Source organism: Canis lupus, chromosome 33 (assembly GCF_048164855.1).
Source record: "Canis lupus baileyi chromosome 33, mCanLup2.hap1, whole genome shotgun sequence".
Lineage (NCBI taxonomy): Eukaryota > Metazoa > Chordata > Mammalia > Carnivora > Canidae > Canis > Canis lupus.
The window spans coordinates 6,517,143-6,538,784 of NC_132870.1; the positions used below are offsets into that span (position 1 = coordinate 6,517,143).

Genomic DNA, 21,642 nt, shown 5'->3' on the forward strand with positions numbered 1-21,642 from the left:
TGGCATCTGAAGTGAGTGAAGGTACTCCTGTGGGACTGACAATAACTCTGGGTAGTATTAGAATGGAACTGAATTGAAGGACATCCAGTTGGTGTCCAGAGAATCAGAGAATTGGCTGTTGGTGTTGGAAAACACCCTAGAAATATGCTACCAACATAACACTGAAGTGTATTTTGTTTTTTTCTTAAATATTTAATTAAATAATTTATTTAAAAAATATTTTAAATTCAATTTGCCAAAAAAAATTTAAAAAAATATTTGCTGACATAACACCCAGTGCTCATCCCATGAAGTACCCTCCTTAGTGCCTGTCACCCAGTCACCCCATCCCTCCACCCTCCTCCCCTTCTGCAAGCTGTTGTTTCCCAGAGTTAGGAGTCTTGTGGTGAGGATGTAGAGAAAGGGGAAGATTTTATTTATTTATTTGAGGGAGAGTGAGAGAGTACGAGGGTAGGGAGGGGCAGAGGGAGAAGAGAGAGGGAGCCCGATATGGGGGGCTCCATCCCAGGACCCTAAGATCATGACCTGAGCTGAAAGCAGACCCTGAACTGACTGAAACATCCAGGAGCCCCCTGGGTTCTTTTTGGTTTTTGTTTTGCATGCATGTGAGTGGGGAAAGGGAGCAGAGAGAGAGAATCCCAAGCAGACTTCCTGGAGAGCACAGAGCCAGGGTCTTAGGGTCTCAATCCTATGAACCTGAGGTCAAGACTTGAGCCAAAACCAAGAGTCAGAAGCTTAATGACTGAGCAACCCAGGCATCCCACTGAAGTATATTTTCAATAGAATGTCCAATGGAGTTTACACATGCTTCAATATTACAGTAGAAACATTAGTGTAAGAGACAAATCATAAGTCTGCATAAAAGAATTTTATTTAGTGGTCAGATCCCAATGAATAATGCCAGTCATTGCTTGATTCTGTTTAAATGTGCTATTTAGATATACTCTTAAGAAAGTGTACAGTGCATCACCAAAAGCTGTTTAATTTGGATTGTGTAGAATAAGATAAAACCTCACAAATCTTTGTTTTCTGGTAAAATTTTTAAAATATAAAAATGAAAAAACAAACCCAAAAGCAGTATTCAAAAATAATAAATGTCACCTTGGATTATTTACAGTAAAATGCCTTTTTCCTAGGAGAATGCTCTCTGCTTGATTTTTTTCTCTCACATTTCACCTATCACTCATAGGTATCTGATCCTTCTCTAGGATTTCTTCCATTCCTGCCTTGCTTGAAACAGTCATCTGCTCTCTCATCTTTGAGTCTTTCTCCGATACTCCTATTTCCTATGCTTAAATTCCCAGTAAATCCATTTAACAGACATTTGTTGAGCACCTACATGTGCCAGGCACTGTGCTGGGAGGCAGAGAAAAATACAGAGATGAAAAGTCATAGACTGCTTCCTCAAGAATCTGAGTTTGGATTGAATTAAAAAACAATGTTTTTCACATTATATTCCACGAGATCCCAGGCTCCTGTGAAGTGTATCTGGTGACTTCTTGAAGCAAAGTGCATTCATGGAGGGTCTGTCAACATGGCCCACTCCAGGGCATTTTGAACTTAGAATTTTGCCCTTTATAAAGTACAGTCTCAAAGCCTGGACTAGAGCTTGCATTCTAAACTTCGAGGCTGGAAAGCGTATGTTGGACAGTAGGGGATCAGCCATGCCAGTTTGTTTTGGGGTGAAGGGTAGTCTTTTAATTGGTTTCTACAAATTCCAAGTATGAAAAAGACCTTAACCCCCCGCCCCCCACTAAATTTGAGCTATAGATACATATAAGGAAGGTCTCCTTTGATCTGGACTTGCAACAAGATGCTCTAAGACTCCTTTTATAAATGTCCAGCAGAGGCTCTTTTTATTACCTCCACAAATACTTCTTTGTGCTTTCCTGTGAACATTTTCTTAGCTTTGAACATAAAAGCAGCAAATTAAGCCTGTGGGTCACCTTTTTTTTTTTCCCTTTTTCTTTTATCATGGTTGAACCCAAAACAAGCTCAGCTCTTGCATTTGGCTTACATCTTCTTTGTCCACGAGGCCTTGAGAGACCTATGGTGATTATTACTTAAAGAAAAAAAAGAAGGCAAACCATGAAATATAAAACAAAAGCCGTACATAGCATACTATGGAAGCAAAAATGAAACCATGCCCTCTCTGCCCCCATCTTGTTCCATGCCCTGGCAGACCACATCCCTACAAATATTCACATTTGGAAATATTTCTCAGTCACAGTAAAGTCCAAATCATGGTGGTGGGTTTGTAGCACATTCCTTTCATTGACTCCACATAGCCGACCACCGAACAATGATGAAGGGAGTTTTGATGGGCAAGTTCTTAACCCCATGCCTTTCCATAGATTACACAGGGTCACATCTCTATACAGTCTCCATCCAATTAAATGATGCTCAATCCACTCAAGAGTATAAGTGCCAGATTCAGAACTTCCTCATGAGCTGGTTCTAAGCCCTTTGGATCTGAAGGCAACTTTGGGAGTTGGCATTATTCCCATGTTTCATTTGGCCCGCCCTACTCTTGGTAGGGTGATCACGATGTCTGAAATATGTGAAGAGAATGAGAAGAGTAGGGAGTCTCAGGAGAGAGAGGGAAAAGAAAAGTGATCATGCACAAGCTTCTTGCTCCATCGTGCATATATTTTCAGTGTAACAGTGTGTATTTCGACACATAAGGGCTTGTGCTTTTTAGTTAAAGAAAGAACTTGCCCTGAAAAGCTCATTTGGCAAATGTGGCCATGAACATGTGTGTAAAATGTGTTAGGTTGTGTACCAAGTCCTGTGGGTGTGTCCTCCTGGCTCTTCCCCCCCATCACACCCACCTCCTCAGCAAGGAAAAATGGGTCGGTTACACCTGGTCGGTTTGATATTCAGAAGCTTCAGACAGGCTTTCTGAGAAGCTTAGGAAATTCTCCTGGTACTCGGAGCAAACAATCTCGTAACGGTAATGCCGGAACTCCACAGCAAAGGTGCCAAAATAAGACAGGAAGCACATGACCAGACCCCACTGGACCCTGGCTGCATACATGTGGATGCCCTGGGCCATGAGGATGAAATCTGGGGAGGAGCAGTCAAGGAAAGTACTCCCATCAGCCACGTTAAAACCACGCTCTTTTCTGGACAGACAGGTTACAAGAAAAGTCTCACTCTCCTCCTTCATTATCAAAACTTAGTTTGACAGCTTGCTGAACACACCACTTGCATGAATAATACGAAACAACAGGACTGAGCTCTTCCTTTGTGCCAGACATGCTTCTAGGCGCTTTCATGGAAAATCTAACTTAATCCTCACAACCACCCTATTATCCATCAGTTCATTTAAAAATAGGGAAACTGAGGCCAAATGGTTAAGTAACTTGCCTGAGGTCTCATCACTGTTAACTGGTAGAGCTGGAATTCAAATACAAGGACTCTGACTCCCAGGCCAGGCATGCAACTCCACCTACCACCACCTAATAAACTGTGAGATCAGTAAGAGGATTAAAATTCCAAAAAATTAGTTGAGCAGAAAAATTAATTTATCTTTTAAAAAATCACTGCAAGTGACTGTGGATTCATAATCCTGATTCTATCTGTAGAAACAATCCTGAACATATCAAATGACTCACATATCAAATGACCTAAGCATTGTCTCTGTAGTGCTATTAGTGATTAGTATTAGTGGCCCCTCTTCCTCGTCTGTCTAGTTTTCACTATTAAAACAATAAACAGGGCAGCCTGGGTGGCTCAGCGGTTTAGCACTGCCTTCAGCCCGGGTTATGATCCTGGAGACCTGGGATCGAGTCCCACGTCGGGCTCCCTGCATGGAGCCTGCTTCTCCCTCTGCCTGTGTCTCTGCCTCTCTCTCTCTCTCTCTCTCATGAATAAATAAATAAAATCTTTAAAAAAACAATAAACAAATGAGACTCCTATGCCTGAATATATATGGAGTGTACACGTGCACACACACCAGTATACATGAGGCAGGAGCTGGGAGGAGAACGTTTCAAAGCATGCTTCAGTAAAAAGCCAAGAGGCCAAGGACTAAATACATTTTTTAAGAAAGCCCAGAAATGCTCCTTTGGAATTAGTTCTATCTTCAGAACTTAGACTTAAAATCTTGGGAAGTTTTCAGAGAGTAAAAGAATACGGAGACACTACTTCAGCCAAACTTCGCTCTCCAGAGAAGGCCTGGATCCATTCACCTGGGAACCAAATGTTCAGAATCAACACGGATCAGAATTATTTGATATAAGCTGAAAATGCAAAATAAAGTCTGTACACACTCTTCTGATTGATGACTCACAATACTGGCAAAGCATTATTAGGGCTTACGCTAATGGGGAAGGGCTAAATCTTCAAGTAACTGGCAGAATTCGGACCTTTTTACTCATAAAATATTTTGTCACGTGGCTAGCAATCAGCATGATTATTGGCTTGATTTTCCAGTCCTTAAATGTTCTCTAATGTGTGCAAAACTTCAAAAAGTGAGGAAAGAAGAAATAAAGACCCCAAATACTCCAGTAACTACAGGACATCTGTCAACCATAAATGTAGGCGAGAGGGTGTGGTGGTTAAGAGTTCACACTGCGCCTGAGCGTAAATCGAGATCACCACATGGCATATGACCTTGGGCAAATTAATCTGTCCTTACTATTCTTACTTTTTTTTTTTTAAGATTTTATTTATTTATTTATTTATTTGCTTATTTATTTATTTATTTATTGGAAGAGAGCTAGCAGGCAGGAGCAGAGGGAGCAGCACAGGCAGAGGGAGAAGCAGACTCCTCGCCGAGCAGGGAGCCTGAGGAAGGGCTGAGCTCAGGACCCCGATATCACGACCTGAGCCCAAGGCAGACGCTTAACTGACTGAGCCACACAGGCACCCCAGGCACCCCCGTCCTTGTTAAATTCTTACTTGTTAAATGAGGATTAAAGGAGTTGATACATTTAAAGTGTTTAGCATAACGCCTAGCACCTGGTAAGCGCCCAGTAACTTGGCAGTACCTGCAGAACCTGCGGGTTTGGGTTAGCTGTACATTGCAGCCGCCAGGAGCCTCATTCCCTTCCTCTCTTGGTTGCCCTGAGCTCACAAGATCTCTGCCCCACCTGATGAGTGGCTGATCTGATTGGCTGCACTGGAACTGACCGGCTTCTATTGGGTTCTATTGGGCCACCGTGCTCCCTGCCTCCCTGCCGGACTAGTCCCCGCGGTGGTTGGGGTTAAGCTTTTCCTGGTTTGTCCGCCTGTTACTGAACGATAAATCGAATTCCAGGGTGTGAAGGAGGAGGCTTGGCACATTCTCCTCTGCAAATTAAATTACACGAAATAATAAGGCCATTAATACAATCATAAATTAACTTTTTTTTAAGATGGAAGGGGAAAAAAATCACAATTTTCATTATGCATTCTGGGTTTTTCATCAAGGGAAGCTTTTACATCATTAATGATAAAGAGAATGCATGACACCATTCCTACAGATAAAAACAATTTTGAGAAGGCATGGCTTGCTTTATTTTTAGTTTTCCATCTCCTCTTTGGCATAAAAAACAGGTCTCTTCTCTTTTGTCTAAGATCCTGAGATAATCTGACAGTACAGCCTAATCTATCGGAAAGGTAATTTTCTCATCTACGTATCTGTGTTTTAATCCCACTGCCAAAGAACCTTTTCACATTCAAAGGATACAGAGGACCACACAGAGAGTGATAGATGCTGACAGAATAACTCGTGGAATTCCAACTTTCCGTCCTTCGTTCTTGATGTTGACTTTGAGTGTCAACGCAGCCTGGATCCAGCAGGTCAACGTGCCGAACCCAAAGGTCAAAGAAGTTCCGACATTATGGATTTCTTCATCATTTGTGAGCTAAGGGGTGAACAGATAATGACAAGGAGGCCCATTTAGAAAAGACACGATGGCCATTGGAACACCTGAGGGAGAAAAAATAAGTAAAGTGATGTCTCAATAATGGGATGATAGGTTTTGGAAAAAGCAGAGTCCTTCATCTCCACTGGCTCTTTGTATCTGTTCTCAAATGGTCTGAACTCTGAGGGGAGAAAGGTTTTGGTACCTCCAAACCTCAAAATATTTGTCTAGAATAACCACTCAGGCAGTGGCAATCTATTCCTTGGGTTTATCTTCCAGAAAAGTGTGGAAAAGTAAAAGAAAAAAGCAGGTCAGTTACATGGAAAAGAGAAATGTCAGTTTCTACAAACATGCACCCCAAACTTTGTTTTCCAGACTAAGAAATGAGACCTGGGATCTGGCTGTGTATTTACTGATGGGAGAGGACCAATTCAAAATGGGTCAAGATTTTACTGACATAGACAGCTAACAACACTTACTCCTGCAAGACTGGCCTGTATAATGTGACCAATTCAATGTTACTGGGATTTTGTTTTATTTTCTTTTTATAGTAAGAAAATTGCCACCTAATAGCTTTTTCCATATTTATAGACCCATTAAAGGACATTAGTGTTTGAAGATTTCTGGTTAAGGCTTTTATAGAGGTAAGAGGTTAAAGGAGACCCATTTGGGTTATTTCATTTGAGGGTTAAAGACATAAACTCTCCAAATCATTACCTACTGATGTAAAAAATACACTGGTCACTTTAAGAAAATACTGGTCACTTAAAACATCTTTAGCAATTACATATTTTTTAATTACACATATAAGAAAATAAAATCTATAGTTGAAGAGATGGCTCTTACAAAATGGTAAAATATTTTTTTGAATTGCCATTGTCTTCAGATGTTTTATTGTTTGACATTGCTGTGAGAATGGTTGCATCACATCAATATTGCTTTCCTTTCACAATGTTTTCTATTGTTTTTGGCTGTAGTATTTTTTCCTCTTCTTTGGAAAACACATTTTCTCTCTTAGCTAAAAAGACATCTTTTCAAATCTTACTTTAAACAACAATTCCTCAAATTAAATTTTATTTCTAGGAAATTGGTTTTCCATGCTCTACATAGTCTATTCATTTATTATTTTAAACTTAATTTTAAAAATAGATTATATAATTACATGGTTCAAACTTTACAAAATTTGTACTGATGGAAGATTCTGTCTCCCGCCCCCACACACTAGCCACTTGGTTTCTTCACAGGCAACTAATTTGTTGTTTCCTGTGTATTCTCTGTAGATATTCCAGAAAGTGTTCATCATATGTAGTGTCATCGTTCATGGTTTTGAATATTTGTGGTTCACCAAAATCTCTGGACTTTAGGAAAGAACAAGAGGTACTCAGTAACTTTCATCCAAGCCCTTGTTGAGAGAATTGATAGTGAGCACTTTACAACATGCCAGCATCTGCAGTACAGATAGGCAGTAGCAATTCAATAAATCTGGCTTGACTTATTGGGATGACCTATCTGTCAAATGACCCATCAATTTGAAAATAATTATTCAGTTGCTATTCTGTGCCAGGTGAAGTGCTGGGGAAAGAGTTCCTGGTTTAATGAATTATCAGGACTAAGGGTTGGAACGAGACACAGTCTTAGAAAATCCAATACCATATTTTTTTGAATGCTTATGCTATTTGGATTTCACTCCATCGAAAGGGAAGGAAGTGTCAGGATTGGTATATGACTGCAGGGAGGAAGTTTCTCACCACGGTATAAAGCACAGGTTGGAGGACACTGGGAAGGTATTGGAGGCATGGCAATCAGACAACTACTGTTCCAGTGCGGGGGTCTCCTTGTCTATCTTACAAACGGAGTCATTTGAGTCAAGAGTTGGATGATGGTATTGGCAAGGGAATTTTTTTTTTTTTTTAAAGTAGGCACCATGCTGGATATGGAGCTTGAACTCATGACCCAGAGATCAAGACCTGAGCCGAGATCAACAGCCAGATGCTCAACCAACTGAGCCACTCAGGCATCCCTGCGGAAATTATTCTTAAATATTGTGACCCTGGGCTTCTACATTTCTGCGAAGAAGAGTTAGTGTTAATGTATCTTTATACAGGTCATAGGTGTTCTAGAGAAATTCTAGGTTTTCAAACTTGATTCCCATGTGAGCTTGCTAATATGAAGTACAAGCTTTTATCCAAAAAGAATGTTCAGTGTTTAGTTTTAGAAAGGCAATGATCCTCTTATTTTTCCAGAACGGTACATTAGGAGACAATTTGTCATGAGAAAAAGTATAAAGCACTTTAAAATCCTTTGCAGAAGATACATGGCTATAGTAGTAGCTACCTCTCCCCATGGCTGTGCTGTACTTTCAAAGCATAGTGAGCACCTTCACTTCAACATGAACATACGTAGCCTGGGCTGAAGACTAGAAGGACTGGCTGCTGGAGAACCCATGCTCATTAGGAACCACTATTAGCATTATTTAAAAGATTTGTGCAGAAGCAGTGGCCATGACAATCATATAGGCAAAGGGTGAGAAGGAGGTAAAAAAAAAAAGGCCAAATAAAGTACCTGAAAATTACCAAGTAAGGTCATCCCAAAGGAAGCCAGACACAGCGCCACCAATCCACTAATATTCAACCACGGATTTAAGACCTTGGGCTTCAGTTGTATGAAGCGTAGAACAGCTACCACAAGAGCTGGGGATAAAATGAAATGTTAAAATGCAAAAATCTAAATCATACAGCTAGACAGGCAGTGTTCTAAAGCCCGTGTGCAATATTAAACTTTTCGCCACGGTACTTTTTTAAGTCTCTGAAGGGGCAGATTATTTTTAAAAGAAATTTTTCATGCAATGCTTACAATTATTTGGACGTTTTATTATGCCTAACCTGGGGGAAGCAGAGAGGAGTTGAAGCAGCAGCGCTGTATGTTATTCAAGTGATGCAAGGATGACAGAGCTGCCACTTGTGTTGTTCTCAGAGTTTTCAAAAGCAAGGTCAGCAAAGGACACATTGGCTTAGAAGAATATCACAGAGGCCTGACACGACAATTAAGACAGGGATGTGACAATTCATGGCATGAGAACTCACTAATTCAACCACCTTCTAGTATAACAGTGTTAGAACAGACACAGCAGGAAAACATGGGGACGAAGACAGGGTTCCACATCTAGACAAACTTGCTGGTCCCTGTGCCAGAAATCATCCCTGGGGATAGGAAGGAAAAAGACGAGGCAAGTGTACAAATCCCTTGATTACTGGTTTATTCTCTCTTCCCTCTAATTCTATCTGGAAGTGACCATTGTCAAAGGACGAGGATCGTTGATCTAAATTAGAGCAGTTATAGTAATTAAATTGTGAAATATGAATTTTAACATAGCAGATGCGGGGGTTTTGTATGTACTAAAAACCATGCTGATTATATTAAGAAAGCTCAATTCTTCTATGATGTTACTGACTTTAAAAGACCATCTTTTGAAGCAAATTTTTATGGGAGAGTCAGAGAATAAAGGAATTTACCTAGATTTAAACCTGACCTTTCTCTTTTATTTTTTATTTTTATTTTTTTAAATTTTTATTTATTTATGATAGTCACACAGAGAGAGAGAGAGAGAGAGGCAGAGACATAGGCAGAGGGAGAAGCAGGCTCCATGCACCGGGAGCCCGATGTGGGATTCGATCCCGGGTCTCCAGGATCGCGCCCTGGGCTGAAGGCAGGCGCTAAACCGCTGCGCCATCCAGGGATCCCTAAGTTTTATTTATTTAAGTAATCTCTATACCCCATGTGGGGCTCAAACTCACAACCCTGAGATCAAGAATCACATATTCTTCCAACTGAGCCAGCCAGGCACACTTCAAACCTGACTTCTAAGAGTGACCTTGAGGATGGTCCATACTCAAGCCATGAATATAAGAATGCCCTTTTATTAGTTGCTTAGTGCAGGGGTATTTTCATGTTTATACAAAAAGTTGGGAGAGGTTAGTCTACAAGTAAGAGAAATAAAGTGTTTGCAGTTAATATAAATTATATACATATAAGGAAATGCACTTACTACTTCCTAAGACGATTTATTTTGACATTGAGGATTAACAGGGAGGACAATTAGAAATTCAAGAATTACCTATTTATACAGCAATTAAGTAGGTAATTATCTGCTAAAGGTTTTTATCTTCATTATAGGCCCTTATTAGTAGTCATTAATAAAGGAAATCCATCCATAAATTTAAATTTCCTACATTTGCTGAATTTCATAGTTTCAAGCTACAAAGTGAAGCTCAGCAAGTTGATTTTCAGTTCCAAGTACCTCTGATCAAAGATTGGTAAACAACTTGGTTGATATTTGGATTTTAGAAACAAAATAGTAAACCATAATTTATAAAATCTCAAATTGTTCAACTCTGATTTAGCTTTTAGTATATTTATGTTTCATCTAATTCCCACTAGCAGTCATAGAATTTATAAATGATACTTGATTTGAAAGAGTTCCAAATCTCATGGTTTGAGGGATCTAGTTAGAACTTATAATATATCTGATGTCTACTAATAATAACAACAAGTATTCCAGAGGATGAAAATAATCAGCACAACTTCTTACTACTTTCTGGATGGGAATAGGGGGAGGAAGTGGAGAGGAAAGATCCCAGATAAGCCCTCTAACACAAAGAGATAATCAGATGAAGAGTTCACTAAATTAAGACCCGAAGCTTCAACACAAGGCACCATGGGAGACACTTGCTATTAACTGTATATGGATATTAGAACATAATGACAAAATACCAAGACAGCACATTTCATTTCTTTTAAAAATGACTAGTGAAAAGTATTACTCTAGCAGCTCTCTGGATGTCATTTAGTTTGGAGGGATAGTTCTAGAACTTTGGCTGAAGCCCTAAAACCATTGCTGAGGAAGACACAGATGGCTCTTCATGTTGACCTCTTCGGTCCATTTGTGTGGAGAGGAAGAGGCTCAATGGCCATTTTCTGGGTTACTCACTTCTCTCCAGTAAACATAGGACATGTATCATCTTCTGGTCCCAGCACTGCCAGCCCTCCTACTTGTAATATGATGATAAATCATTTTATCATGAACAGATGATGAAATTAAGCAGGAAACAGAATACCCACTTGGAGACATGAATCCAACCCAACACTCCCAACTTCCAGAATGGCAGTCCAAACACCACACTCTGCCCTCTTTGCCTATTAACACCATTATTGATCAGCTCAGACTAAGCAAAATTTCCTTTAAAAATAGATTTGATTCGGGCAGCCCCGGTGGTGCAGCGGTTTAGCGCCACCTGCAGCCTGGGGTGTGATCCTGGAGACCCGGGATCGAGTCCCACATCGGGCTTCCTCCCTGGAGCCTGCTTCTCCCTCCACCTGTGTCTCTGCCTCTCTCCTCGCTCTCTCTGAATGAATAAATAAATCTTAAAAAAAAAATAGATTCGATTCATTGGGGGGCACCTGGGTGGCTTAGCGGTTGAGCATCTGCCTTTGGCTCACATCTTGATTCTGGGGTCCTGGGATCAAGTCCCACATTCGGCTCCCTGCATGGAGCCTGCTTCTCCCTCTGCCTGTGTCTCTGCCTCTCTCTCTGTGTCTCTCATGAATAAATACATAAAATCTTAAAAAAAAAAAAAAGATTAGATGGGCACCTGGCTGTCTCAGTCAGTAGAGCGTGGAATGCCCGGTTGTGAGTTCAAGTCCCACCCTGGGCATAGAGGTTACACTTAAAAAAAAGGTTCTAGTTGAACTTTTAAGGTGGTGGAAATTATAAGCTTCTAGTCTTTTAACAGTTTTATTAACAGGTTTAATGGAGGCAGATTCAAATTATCAATTATAAAGTTCTTTTCAACCAAGTAGTGATTTAATTATACATGCTTGAAAATGACTTCTGAGCAGTGGGGCGATTTCAAAGCTGCCTTATATATGCTGACCAATTTTTACCACATTGATGTTCTGATTGGTTTCTTGGTTTCATTAAAAATTTTAGTTTCGGGCAGCCCTGGTGGCTCAGCAGTTTAGCGCCACCTTCAGCCGGGGGCGTGATCCTGGAGACCTGGGATGGAGTCCCAAGTCAGGCTCCCTGCATGGAGCCTGCTTCTCCCTCTGCCTTTCTCTCTCTCTCTCTCTCTCTGTCATGAATAAATAAATAAAATCTTTAAAAAAAATTTTAGTTTCACTAAAAATTTTATCAACAGTTTTAGAAAAGATTTTAAAACCCATCCTTAAAAAAATAAAAAATAAAACCCATCCTTCCATTGTTTATGGTATTTGGAATAGTCCTTTGCCATACAAGTATCTTTTATTTATTTATTTATTTATTTATTTATTTATTTATTATTTTATTTTATTTTTTATTTTATGATAGTCACAGAGAGAGAGAGAGAGAGAGAGAGAGGCAGAGACATAGGCAGAGTGAGAAGCAGGCTCCATGCACCGGGAGCCCGACGTGGGATTCGATCCCGGGTCTCCAGGATCGCGCCCTGGGCCAAAGGCAGGGGCGCTAAACCGCTGTGCCACCCAGGGATCCCATCTTTTATTTATTGTAAAATAACACAGAGAGTAGAATAATTGCCTATTTTCTTTTTTTTTAAGATTTTATTAATTAAACAGAGACACAGAGAGAGGGAGAGAGGCAGAGACACAGGCAGAGGGAGAAGCAGGCTCCATGCCAGGAGCCCAACATGGGACTCGATCTGGGGTCTCCAGGATCATGCCCTGGGCCAAAGGCAGGTGCTCAACCGCTGGGCCACCCAGGTGTCCCAGATTTTATTATTTTATTTGAGAGAGAGCAGCCCGCAGAGACACTGCACGTGCATGAGTGGCGGAAGGGGCAGGGGCAGAGGGAGAAATAGACTTCCCGCTGAGCAGGGAGCCAGATTCAGGGTTAGATCCTAGGACCCTGCAACCATGACCCTAGCAGAAGGCACATACTGGGCCACCCAGGTCCGTCTATCATCTATCTATCTATCTATCTATCTATCTATCTATCTATCTATCTATTATCTATCTATCATCCATCTTAAGAGTGAGCTCTACATCCCATGTGGGGCTTGAACTCACAACCCTGAGATCAAGAGTCACATACTCTAGGACTGAGCCAGCCAGGTGCCCCCAGTTGGGCTTTTAAAGTTCAAACTCAAAATAGCAGCTCTTCATTGTAGTTCTAAACTGGTGCCTGGCCAAATTCTTTCCTTATTTGTTTAGTTTTATTGTTTATGCATCAATAATTCCTATTTATGACTGCAGTAGAACACGGCAATCAATGTGTTTTGGCTGAAGGAGGGGGAGTAGCTGCTATTAGGTGACAGAAATCATTCAGCTATCAGCTTTATCCTCACAACCTGTCCAGAGCAGAAAAGAATATTCCTTTCAAGAAATATGTCTTGGTTCTCTTTTAACCCCCTTGGGGGAAATAAAAATGTGGATTCAGACAAAGCGCATAACTAATTGTGTAAAGAAAATAATTGAGTGGATCTTTGATTCTATCAACAAGACAGAAGATCTTAGCGAACTGATTTTTTTTAATTAATTTATTTATTTATGATAGGCACACAGTGAGAGAGAGAGAGGCAGAGACACAGGCAGAGGGAGAAGCAGGCTCCATGCACCGGGAGCCCGATGTGGGATTCGATCCCGGGTCTCCAGGATCGCGCCCTGGGCCAAAGGCAGGCGCCAAACCGCTGCGCCACCCAGGGATCCCGCGAACTGATTTTAATAAATGCTACACGGACTGATTTTAATAAATGCTACACGGACTCATTTGTAGATTGTAAATTATAATCTAGACGGCAGATTATAAGCAGTGATTTATAGGCAGTCGAGGTTGTTTCTTAAAGTCGGTTATGCCGTCTAAAGTAATGGGCTGAGACCTAACAGGGACTGGCCTGGGGAGATGAAAGCCTTCTCCTTTTTGAGTAAGAATCATTAGTAAATGGATTCTTTTTCACTCCCAGAGTTGATAAATAAATAATTGTGGGCTTCCTCCCCCTGAACACTCATCTTCATCAGTTTTGTGTCTACCAGATGGTATTAAAAAGGATGGAAGATAATAAAGAATAAACACTGGATATACTGTGATACCTCAGAGGGGGAGCTAGTAAAGGCTTTAAGTGCTTCTTGCTGGAACAGGGGGAGGACCAGAGAATAAGATGATGACAAGAGTCATCTGGAGGAGGGGAGCTTGTTTTCGTAACTTTGTTTTTGGAAATGCTTTTGTAATTAGTTAATCATAAGCTTTATAACTGGATAACTCTGTAAGCTGTGCAAATTGGGATTTTTAAGATTACAGGCTAAAGACGATTGGGAAATATCAATTCATCTCAAGAATATGAAGGAAGTAGTATGTGGCTTCCAACATGTTCACTGGTTTCTTTAAAGCCCAAATGGAGGACAAACAGCTTGTGACAGCTTTTTAATAAGGGCAGTCTCCTGTGTGTCGTGATTAGATGAGGTGGTATTTGCAAAGCACTTAGCATTGTGCGTGGAATATAAATGACTGCTATTAATTATTGTTATTATTGCACCCTGTGGGGGATGATCATATGAGTAGGTACCAACCTGCAGGCCTGTGTGTTGTGCCTGCAGGCAGACTGGGAAAGGTCCCTGACCCTGCAATTCGAGATTCTCCCTTGGGGCTTTGGGTTCTGTTAAACGCAAATAGCTTGTTAGCAGTCATTTATGCCTTGGTGTCAAAAGTAGGAGAAAAAAGTGAGAATTAAAGCTGGTGGTGGCTGAGGCTGAGGGCGGTGAAGACAAAACTTGACCAGCCAGGACTGGCAGTGCTGCCCACATGGGCACCAGCTGCAGTAAGGACTGCCTTTCGCAGAACTGGGGTCTAGCTGGGGTATGAAAATCCTGCCTACCAAGGGCATGATGAGAAGAGCTTCTTCAAAGATCCAGCAACTTCAGCATTAGGGTTGTACCTGACATACTCCTTGGCAGTGGCGCAGCAGTCCATGCCTTCCAGATGCTTCCTGCCTAGGCAAATGGGCTAATGTTGGGGAAGCCTGGGTGGTGACTCAGGCTTTTGACCCAGAGAGTTAGTTCCAGGAAAGGACCTTATTAACTGCAGACAGGCCCCCTCAGTGTGCTTCTTGTTGACCTCACAAATTCAAGGGGGGGCCTCTTGGGCCTCCCTGGGAACATTCTCCATGTTTCTCATCTTGTGAGCCTTCTAAAACTAAGATTGTGCCTGTGTTGCAAGTTGGACCAACCATCTCCCTTGGTTTTCCAGTGAGTTCTATAGGTCTTTTCTTTTCCTGCAGCAAGCATTAAAAAACAAAAAACAAAACAAAACAAAACAAAACAAAACAAAACAAAACAAAACAAAACAAAAAACCCTTAAGAATGAGTACAACTGGGCAGCCCCGGTGGCGCAGCGGTTTAGCGCCGCCTGCAGCCCAGGGCGTGATCCTGGAGACCCGGGATCGAGTCCCACATCAGGCTCTTTGTATGATGCCTGCTTCTCCCTCTGCCTGTGTCTCTGTCTCTCTCTCTCTCTCTCTCTCTCTGTGTCTATCATGAATAAATAAATAAAATCTTTAAAAAAAAAAAAGAATGAGTACAACTTTTTCGGGTGAGGTTCTACATAGATGAACTAACAGGTCACCTCTCTGGGGAACAGGTGCCACAAAGGCTGAAATTCTCACCACCCATTTCCAGGAAAACATTGTTGAAAAATTTAGCTGTCACTGGCCCATCCTCCACAGCATGCCAACGATGATCTTAGCTGACCCTTTGAAAGACACTGAGGAGACTGGCCTTGGGAAGATTAGGTATGCAAAGGCGATGTGGAAAAGGATAGAGAGCTTGGCTGGTTCCCTCGATCCTCAGAGGGAAGCACTCACAGAACAAACCATGGTCTTGGGACACTAAAAGAAAAGTACGGAATGGAGACTAGACCTGAGTACCAAAGGTCTCTTCCTTTTTTTTTTTTTTTAACCTATATCTCCATCTGCCATCTTGGTATGCATATATATGTATAGGAGACGGTGTCACCCATGTTGATGCTGACCTTGAGATTTAAAGGCAGTGTGTACACACATCAATGTTTATCACAAAGCCTAGGCATTTGTCATCCTTGCCAGTGAAGATATAAATAAGGCATTATTTTTAACACAAATGTATTTTACAGTATTGCATTCTCATGTAGGATTTTATGGCACGTGAAATATATTATTTCCTGTGGCAAAAGAAATAAAATCAAGAATACACTGAAATGATAAAGGTGACAAAGGAAAGAGAAAAGGTGAGGTAATCAGCGTGAACATAAAACTACGAGAAAAAAGACCCTCAAAATGAAAAGCCAGCTTCAGCATATTGACTTGATATGATACCAAATTATCAGCTAAGTCCATCATGCTTTCTTTTTTTTTTTTTTTCCCCCACCGTGCTTTCGATGTGGGTTTGGGAGTATTTAAAATAAAAAAGAAATGTACCGAAGCCCATAAAGTATTCTTTCCACTCTTCTTACCTAGGAATGCTGCCATGTTCATAACTTGACTAAACACACAGCTGGCAGGAGGTTCGTCACCTGCAATACTTGAAAATTATGACACGGTTTATTATTATTCTATTAAAATCTGTCACTTACAATGGACTGAATGTCTGTGTTCCTTCAAAATCTGTATGTTGAAATCCTAACCCCCAATGTGATGCTATTAGGAAGTGGGGACTTTGGGAGATATTTAAGTCACGAGAGTCAAGAGTTGAGCCCTCCTGAATGGGATTAGTGCCCTTATAAAAGAGATCCCAGAGAACTGTCTCACCCCGTTTCTGTCGTGTGAGGACACAACCTAGAAGAGGGCCCTCATCGAAACCAGACTGCTGGCACCCTGATCTTGGACCTTCAGCTCCAGAGCTGTGAGAAATACATTTTGGTTGTTTATAAGCCACCCAGTCTATGCTACTTTGTTAGAGTAGCCCAAACTAAGTCACTCTCCCAACTTCTCCTAGGATCCAACAGATCAGAAGAGATTATCAAGTTACCTTATATATGGTGCATGCTTCACACCAGGTTTTCTGGAAAACAAAAAACCTAGGTTAAAGTACAGTCATTTGTGCACAGATTAGCTTCACCAGTGGGAAAATTTTTGTTAAGTCTATTGATAAACAATGAATTATCCAGAGATCAGCTTTACCTTTCAGCTGAGTTTAATGGGAAAATCTTGTCATCTTCCACAGCTATAAAGTATCTATAAAGAAAGAACAATTAAAGTTTACAAAACAAAGAAAATTAAAAAAAAAGATTCATTTCCCATTTTTACTAGACTAGCCACATTCAATCATATTTACTGTTCTTCCCAACTGGAAAAATCTCTCTTACCATAATGTTTACCTATAGCTCACTTAGCCCTTTGAAGTTCAAATGTGATTATTAATACTATTTCTTTAATTTTCAAAACACCCCTCAAGTGAATGGTAATCATTAGAATTTGGAAACTGGAAAACAAAGAAATAAGACCTTATAACTTTGGTTATACACTAAAATTAGAATTCAGATTTTCTAATTTCTCTCAGTGAACTGCAAGGAACTGAAATAATTTGCTGGAAGGGAAATAGTACTTGAAATAATCAAGTGTGGGAGCATTTTGTGATAAGCTAAGACTTCCAATGCAACAATATTCAAATTATAAACATATCAAACCCGTCACACATCAAAACTGGACTATGCACCAGACCATGAATGGAATCTTTAGCATGTTCATGTAATGAGCAAATTTTGCAAATAATGAATCCCCATCACCAGTTTATGGAATGTTCATTACTGAAAGAACACAGGAGCACAAAATAAAACCAGTATCCTTCACTACTTGCTTTGCATAATGTATTACTCTTGCTATTTACTTTGGATAATAGAAGGGAAGACAAAATGGGGACTTTAGCAAGGTTGAATCAGTAAACCTTATGTTAAAGTATTTATAAATACGCTTATATAGGTATGCCATATACTATCAAAACTACATTTTGATATGTATCACACCCAAGTCCTTAAATAATTAAAAAAGAGAATACTCACACTATCCATAATCCAGCTGAAGTAAACAAAGTAAATACAAGAGGTAAAAACATCCATACGCTGCATTTCTTCCCATCCATGCCTGTACCACTGAAATAAAATCAATAGGCATTAATAACTAAGGCAAAAATTTACCTTAATCTTTCAGGGAGGAAAGAAAGTTTACACTCACTGAAAAAAAATTGTATTTTATGAAACCATGATCCAAATCAATCTATTACTGCCACTCACACTTGTGGAGATCCCTTACGCAGTTAACAAGTATGACTGCTATCTAGCATTAGCTTAAATATTCCAGAGCCTTAGTTGAGAACTAAATGAGAAACTTCTTATAAACACACTTACCTTATATAAGCATCGATATTTTTAAGAAAGGATGAAAGGGTTTGGGTTAAGACTTTCAGAAAGACTAGGTACCAAAGGCTTATTCCAACCTACTTTTTTTTAAAATTTTTATTTATTTATGATAGTCACACAGAGAGAGAGAGAGAGAGAGAGAGAGGCAGAGACATAGGCAGAGGGAGAAGCTGGCTCCATGCACCAGGAGCCCGACGTGGGATTCGATCCCGGGTCTCCAGGATCGCGCCCTGGGCCAAAGGCAGGCGCTAAACCTCTGTGCCACCCAGGGATCCCTCCAACCTACTTTTAGTGTTATTATTAACATTTATGGATTTATGGCTCTATGGATCTGGCATGTACACATGTCTACAGCTTGGCAGACAAGAGTGCTAGAAACAAATGCTTACTAAATAAATTAGCAATGCAGGAGGAAATGACACAGGCTTTGCAAATCCGAACTTTTCTCATGACATGTTATTGAGCAACTATCTCCAAAGACTCTAAAGATGACTGTTTTGGAAAACAATGCATTGTGTATAATTCTAAATTAACTCCAATAAACACAATGGGAGAAAAGAACAGATGTCAGGCATTTTGGATGTTATATATGAAAGCAAAAATAAATGAATAAAAGAAATTCCCCACAAAAATGAAGTGAAAATGAGAAGCTGCAGGAGTGTGTATCAAAAATTGACCTCCACAGGTGAACTGACAGAAGAATAATGCAATTAATAGGTATCTTTACGGAGATATAATTGCTCATTATTTTGAGTTTTATAGTGAATCACAAGTTGCTTACGAGTTTGAACCAGCACTGCCCGTATCTGAGCACCTCCATGATACCTGCTTTTGCACGCTGACACTCACTCCATGGACCTTCCAAGTACTGGGATCAGAGAAATAACATGACCCTCCCTTGAGGTTGGTGACCGATAAGGAAGGTCTTGGTTACCAGAAGTGACCTACCTGATAAAGTAGATCTTTCAGGTGAGGGGCGACACCTAAACTTAATAATGTGTCTGTGACAGTCATGACAGTCATGGTGTAGTCTAAACAGCTGTCTGGGTAGGGATGTTAAATAAATGACACAATCAAGGAGTTGAGGGACATTAGAGCTACTTTCAATCAATTTAATCCAGTCTAATCCAATCCAATCCAATTCACAAGTACTGACATCCTGCTTAGGTCAGGTACCATACCGAGTAGTGGAAATAATTGAGATGAAGTCTCATGAATACAACTATTTATGTGTAACAATCTATACAATACATAAAAGCTGTTCTAGGAACCAGTGGTGCCTGGCTACCCAGTTTATGTAATGTGGAAGGATGATGAACACTTTAAGTACATCTACTATGGCTAGTCAGTGTCTATTCATTTATTTATATCCAGAAAATTGTGGGCTTTTAATAAAGCAATCATTTTGCTGACAAAAATCATTTCATCATTGGCCAGGCCAAGATGTAGAGTGAATACAGAAAATGGGAATGTTGATTGAGCATGTAAACCAATTATTCTAGATCTGCTCCTGAAGTCGGATGCTCTGACAGGATGAGCACAGATGAAATGGTTACACTGGAATAAGAGTTCAGAGACCTACTAGTTCTTAAACTTAATGTTGCCAATAATTGATTCCACGGGTCTGAGCCACTTACTTAAATCTGTAATGCCATTTCCCCATCCTGCTGCATGAAGACTGAATTTTAAAAGAGGGAGGACACCAAAGACTATGGTCTCACAAGAGTGGTAGTACCCTTGGAGGTTAACCTATGCACAGTATCTTATATGTCTGCAGTAACCGAATGCTCCAGTGTACCCACAATCAGCCCGCAGGGAACTCCTGCCTCTTAACCATTTTTACAATAGACTGCTGAAGGGATGCTGGGTGGCTCGGTGGTTCAGTGCCTGCCTTCAGCCCAGGGCGTGGTCCTGGAGACCCGGGGTTCAAGTCCCACGTCGGGCTACCTGCATGGAGCCTGCTTCTCCCTCTGCCTGTGTCTGCCTCTCTCTCTCTGCCTCTCATGAATAAAATCTTAAAAAAAAAAACAACAACACAATAGACTGGTGAATAAATCAATGCCAATGTGTTCAGATACAGTGGAAAGTACAATTGTCAAATGGGCAGATACTCACACTGGTACCCCTTATAGGAACCTCTATCTGGGCAACCAAAATCTGGAAGCAGGAAAGTAGAGAAGATAATTCTAAGACCATGTAACAATAGTTTTACATGCTTCCTTTAAAGAGAAGCAGAATCGTGGAATGGAAATGGTCTGGTGGTGCCCAGGATTGAAATCCACCTCTGTCACTATCTGTATGATCTTTAGCAAGTGATTTCATCTCTTAAGTCTTAGTAATTATGATGATAATACTTGGTAGGATTGTGCTGAGGATTAATGACAATGTAGGTGAAGCACCTCACACATAATACATGCTCTGTAAGTGGCAGCCATGCCAACTCTAACTGCCAAGCAGATCAGTGCCTGTGTTAGGACAAGGTACTTTCCCTCCAAGGCAGGGCTCAGGACAGCTTAACACTGTCTTCCTCTCTGGGCTCCTGCTTTTCTTTTCTTTTCTTTTCTTTTCTTTTTTTTTTTAATTTATTTATGATAGTCACAGAGAGAGAGAGAGAGAGAGAGGCAGAGACACAGGCAGAGGGAGAAGCAGGCTCCATGCACCGGGAGCCCGATGTGGGATTCGATCCCGGGTCTCCAGGATCGCGCCCTGGGCCAAAGGCAGGCGCCAAACCACTGCGCCACCCAGGGATCCCCAGGCTCCTGCTTTTCTAGAAGAATGCAGACATCCTTCCTGCTATCGTTTGTTATCTTTCAGTATGCACTGCTCTTCTAAATTTATTGTCAAAGCATCTAAGATAGCTAATGGCTACTCTCCTAAATTATTTTATTTTTGCTGGTTTAATTCTCATAGGGCAAACTAATATTCAAATTCTGGGAAAACTATACTGTATTGATTGCCTAATGATAGATGAAATTGCCCTCTCTTAATTTAAATGGATGCCTTGGGAGGTGAAAAGAGTAAGTCTGGATAGTTGTGTTATTAGCTTCCAATGGAACTCCTTTGGAGCTTCTTCAGAATTTTACCTATTGGGTACGCCATTTCTGCGGGGGGGGGGGGGCAGGCATCAGTGACAGTGGCAAATTCACATGCTGTTGTAAGAAATAATACACAGAGATCCTGTGTATCCTTCAATCTCCCCAATGGTAACATCCCCTACAACCATTGTACAATATCAACAATCAAGATACTAACATTGATATAATCACTGACCTCATCCAGATTTCACCAGTTTTTGTTTTGTCTTGTTTTGTTTTTTAATGATTTTATTTACCGGGACGCCTGGGTGGCTCAGCAGTTGGGCATCTGCCTTTGGCTCAGGGCCTGTCCCAGTCTGGGAATCCAGTCCCACATTGGGCT

At 40.7% G+C, this 21,642-nt stretch overlaps 1 protein-coding gene across 6 annotated transcripts in view; it reads right to left on the minus strand.

Moving 5' to 3' along the window:
* Positions 1 to 849: 849 nt before the first annotated feature.
* The window catches only part of TMEM150C (transmembrane protein 150C), an 86,007-nt gene continuing 65,214 nt past the window's right edge, over positions 850 to 21,642 (minus strand). For all 6 annotated transcript variants that reach the window (XM_072810192.1, XM_072810191.1, XM_072810187.1 and 3 more), the window contains 7 exons: positions 17,869 to 17,958; positions 16,991 to 17,044; positions 16,839 to 16,871; positions 16,324 to 16,391; positions 8,415 to 8,542; positions 5,675 to 5,852; positions 850 to 3,066 (listed from right to left, as the gene is read on the minus strand). In XM_072810192.1, coding sequence (XP_072666293.1) covers positions 2,858 to 3,066; positions 5,675 to 5,852; positions 8,415 to 8,542; positions 16,324 to 16,391; positions 16,839 to 16,871; positions 16,991 to 17,044; positions 17,869 to 17,948 — 750 coding nt within the window. In that variant the 5' untranslated portion in view covers positions 17,949 to 17,958 and the 3' untranslated portion in view covers positions 850 to 2,857. The remainder of the gene's footprint in view (positions 3,067 to 5,674; positions 5,853 to 8,414; positions 8,543 to 16,323; positions 16,392 to 16,838; positions 16,872 to 16,990; positions 17,045 to 17,868; positions 17,959 to 21,642) is intronic.